Here is a 2,291-nt window from a genome sequence, read left to right as displayed (position 1 = left end):
TTTTTCAACTGCTTGCTTGCCTTCCTTTTGAAAGTTGACTGTAAAAATTTTAGCTTTCAAGCGGTTCTTTACGATGCGCAAATAGCTGGGCAGAAGGGAGTACTCGCTCTGCAGTGCAATTGCATTAGCCAGCTCTAGGGTGTTATTCGCATTGCTGGAAAAATTGTTTAGCTGGCGGAGGAGAACTCTGAAAGAAGTGTACAGCTGACTCTCAGTCATGTCGGTATTGAATCTGAAAAGGTAAAATGTAGTAAATAAAAATTTAACTATTTTTGAGTTCTTGCCCAAGTGTACTTTTGATCTGCTCAAAAGTGTCTTCATTGGCACCGGCTAAAACCATCGTTAAGACGGTGCTAATGCTGAAGGGAGAGATGAACAGATTTTCAGGGTCACCATTGGCACCTCGATTTGAGCGTTCTTTTAACTCAAGTTGATGCAGCAACTGGTAACCAAAGTCGTCATTGGCGGCAGCAATTTTAAGTAAATTTTGTTGAGTAGTTTTTGAAGTAGCAGCAACAAAATGAGAATTGACGATAATTGCCAAAACAATTACTGGAAAAAGATGGCACATTTTGGCCTGGCTAAAACTGCATGAGGTGAGCTCAATGAGAAAATGAAAAGAAACTTTTAGTAGATTGGTTGAAAGACGAGAGACTCAAGCTTCTGATTTTAAAGTTACTTTAATGACTCATCACAGCGTCTTTTTATACAAACTGCTCGACACTAGTTCGAACTGACAACAATTGCCGGCTAAAGTTCTCTAGCGGTTACCAGTTGCTACTTTTTTATTTTTGTTGAAATACATTAATTTGAAGTATCGGTAGCATTTATAAAATTCCGCTGCTAGCCTGCAAACTTTGTAAAAGTAAAAAAAGTCAATTTTAAAAATTAAAGCTTTATGAATGTAATTTGTTGACTTGAAATGATTTTTTAACTTTAGGGCTTATTGACAATGCCAGCAAAAAGTGTCAGCTGCAGACGATTGCAGCGGATGGCAAAAAGGAAAGATCGGTTAAAGTCCATTTGAATAGGTGGCAACGAAGGACCAGCAGAAAAAAAAGCAATTTCAGCATCAGTCACTGCTGCTGCCTCAGCACCTTCTTCATTGACCTCCACCACAGCCTTGTGAAGAACGTTGGACAATTGTAAATTTTCATCATCATTCGATTCAGCGATTCGAGTGAAATCGGCGCCATCTTCAAATGCCGTTTCAATTCCAATCCCTTGAAGCGTAGGCTTTAGTTCAAAAGAAGACTTGATCTTAAAGCGAGGCAGCGTCAGAATGACTTCACGGGTTTTTAGCTTAGTGTACAAGTTGGGCGTTTTGAGAGCGTGAGAAAAGATCGAACTGACGGAGTCAGCGTCAATAGTTCTAGGCAGAAAAAGCAGCATGCTGAAGGAGTCATTTTTGTAGGGCAACTCTACTAGCTCGCCCCCATAAAAACTGGCGTAATTGAGCTCATCAAACCGTTGCCGCATCATTGGCACGTTGACTTTCTTCTTATTTTGTTCACCATAGGAAAACGCATTTTCTTTAGTAGAGTCTTTTTTAAAAGGGGTCTTCCAGGTGCCTTTGAAATAGAGTGCGTTGAGTAGCACCATTCGGGTGTTAGTAGATAGATCGTCAACAATTTTGGGTATTTTGCCTCTGGTCTTTCTATTGACCCACTGGTTAATTTTCTCAACTGCTTGCTCAGGTTCCTCCTTAAAGTTGACTGAAAAGATGTTTGCAATCAGGCGGTTCTTCACGATGTGAAGATAGGTGGGCAGAAGGGAGTACTCGTTCTGCAGGGCGATTGCATTGGCCAACCTGAGAGTGCTTTTAGCACTGCTGGTAAAATTGTTAAGCTGTCGGAGGAGAGTACTGAAAGAAGTGTACAGTTGACTTTCAGTCATGTCGATGTTGAATCTAAAAAGATAAAATATTGTAAAAAAAATTAGTCATTTTTGTAATATTTACCCAAGAGTACTCTTGATCTCATTAAAGGTGTTCCCTTTAGCACCGGCCATGACCATGGTCAAGACGGTGCTAATGCTGAAAGGGGAGATAAGCAGATTTTCAGGTTCACTATTGGCACCTCTATTTGAGTGTTCTTTTACTTCAAGTCGGTGCAGCAGTTGATAGCCAAAGTCATCATTAGCACGGGCAATTTGCAACAAGCGATTTTGACTAGCCCTAGATGCTGTGCCAAAATTGACTGCGGTAAGCACAACCAAAAGTATAACTGCAATTTGTCGACGCATTAGTTGTTACTGACTCAAGCTGCTTCAGGTAAATGTGCAAATAAAAA

General features: G+C 40.4%; 2 protein-coding genes across 2 annotated transcripts in view; both read right to left on the bottom strand.

The window, feature by feature from the left end:
- The window catches only part of LOC108354946 (corticosteroid-binding globulin-like), a gene marked incomplete at its 3' end in the record, with an annotated part of 829 nt that extends 258 nt beyond the window's left edge, over positions 1–571 (bottom strand). Inside the window, exons 1-2 of the mRNA XM_017606121.1 lie at positions 285–571; positions 17–232 (exon numbers count right to left, since the gene is read on the bottom strand). Of these exons, the coding sequence (XP_017461610.1) occupies positions 17–232; positions 285–571 (503 nt within the window). The remainder of the gene's footprint in view (positions 1–16; positions 233–284) is intronic.
- Positions 572–936: 365 nt separating this feature from the next.
- On the bottom strand, positions 937–2,016 carry LOC108354945 (serpin B3-like). The gene is made up of 2 exons (XM_017606120.1): positions 1,961–2,016; positions 937–1,909 (listed from the first exon to the last, which is right to left on the bottom strand). The coding sequence occupies exons 1-2, from the start codon at positions 2,014–2,016 to the stop codon at positions 937–939; spliced, it is 1,029 nt and encodes a 342-aa protein (XP_017461609.1).
- Positions 2,017–2,291: the final 275 nt, after the last annotated feature.

This window comes from Rhagoletis zephyria, unplaced genomic scaffold (assembly GCF_001687245.7).
Source record: "Rhagoletis zephyria isolate East Lansing unplaced genomic scaffold, Rhagoletis_zephyria_1.1 Rzeph_scaffold_40878, whole genome shotgun sequence".
Taxonomy (NCBI): domain Eukaryota; kingdom Metazoa; phylum Arthropoda; class Insecta; order Diptera; family Tephritidae; genus Rhagoletis; species Rhagoletis zephyria.
This window is presented reverse-complemented; position numbering and strand designations above follow the sequence as displayed.

What these genes read in the sequence shown, in the direction of transcription:
- LOC108354945 (XM_017606120.1), bottom strand. Translation starts at nt 2,016, where the DNA reads ATGGTCATGGCCGGTGCTAAAGGGAACACCTTTAATGAGATCAAGAGT. An exon ending in GAGATCAAGAGTACTCTTGG is followed by an intron (nt 1,910 to 1,960) that starts GTAAATATTACA and finishes TTATCTTTTTAG; the next exon opens with ATTCAACATCGACATGACTG.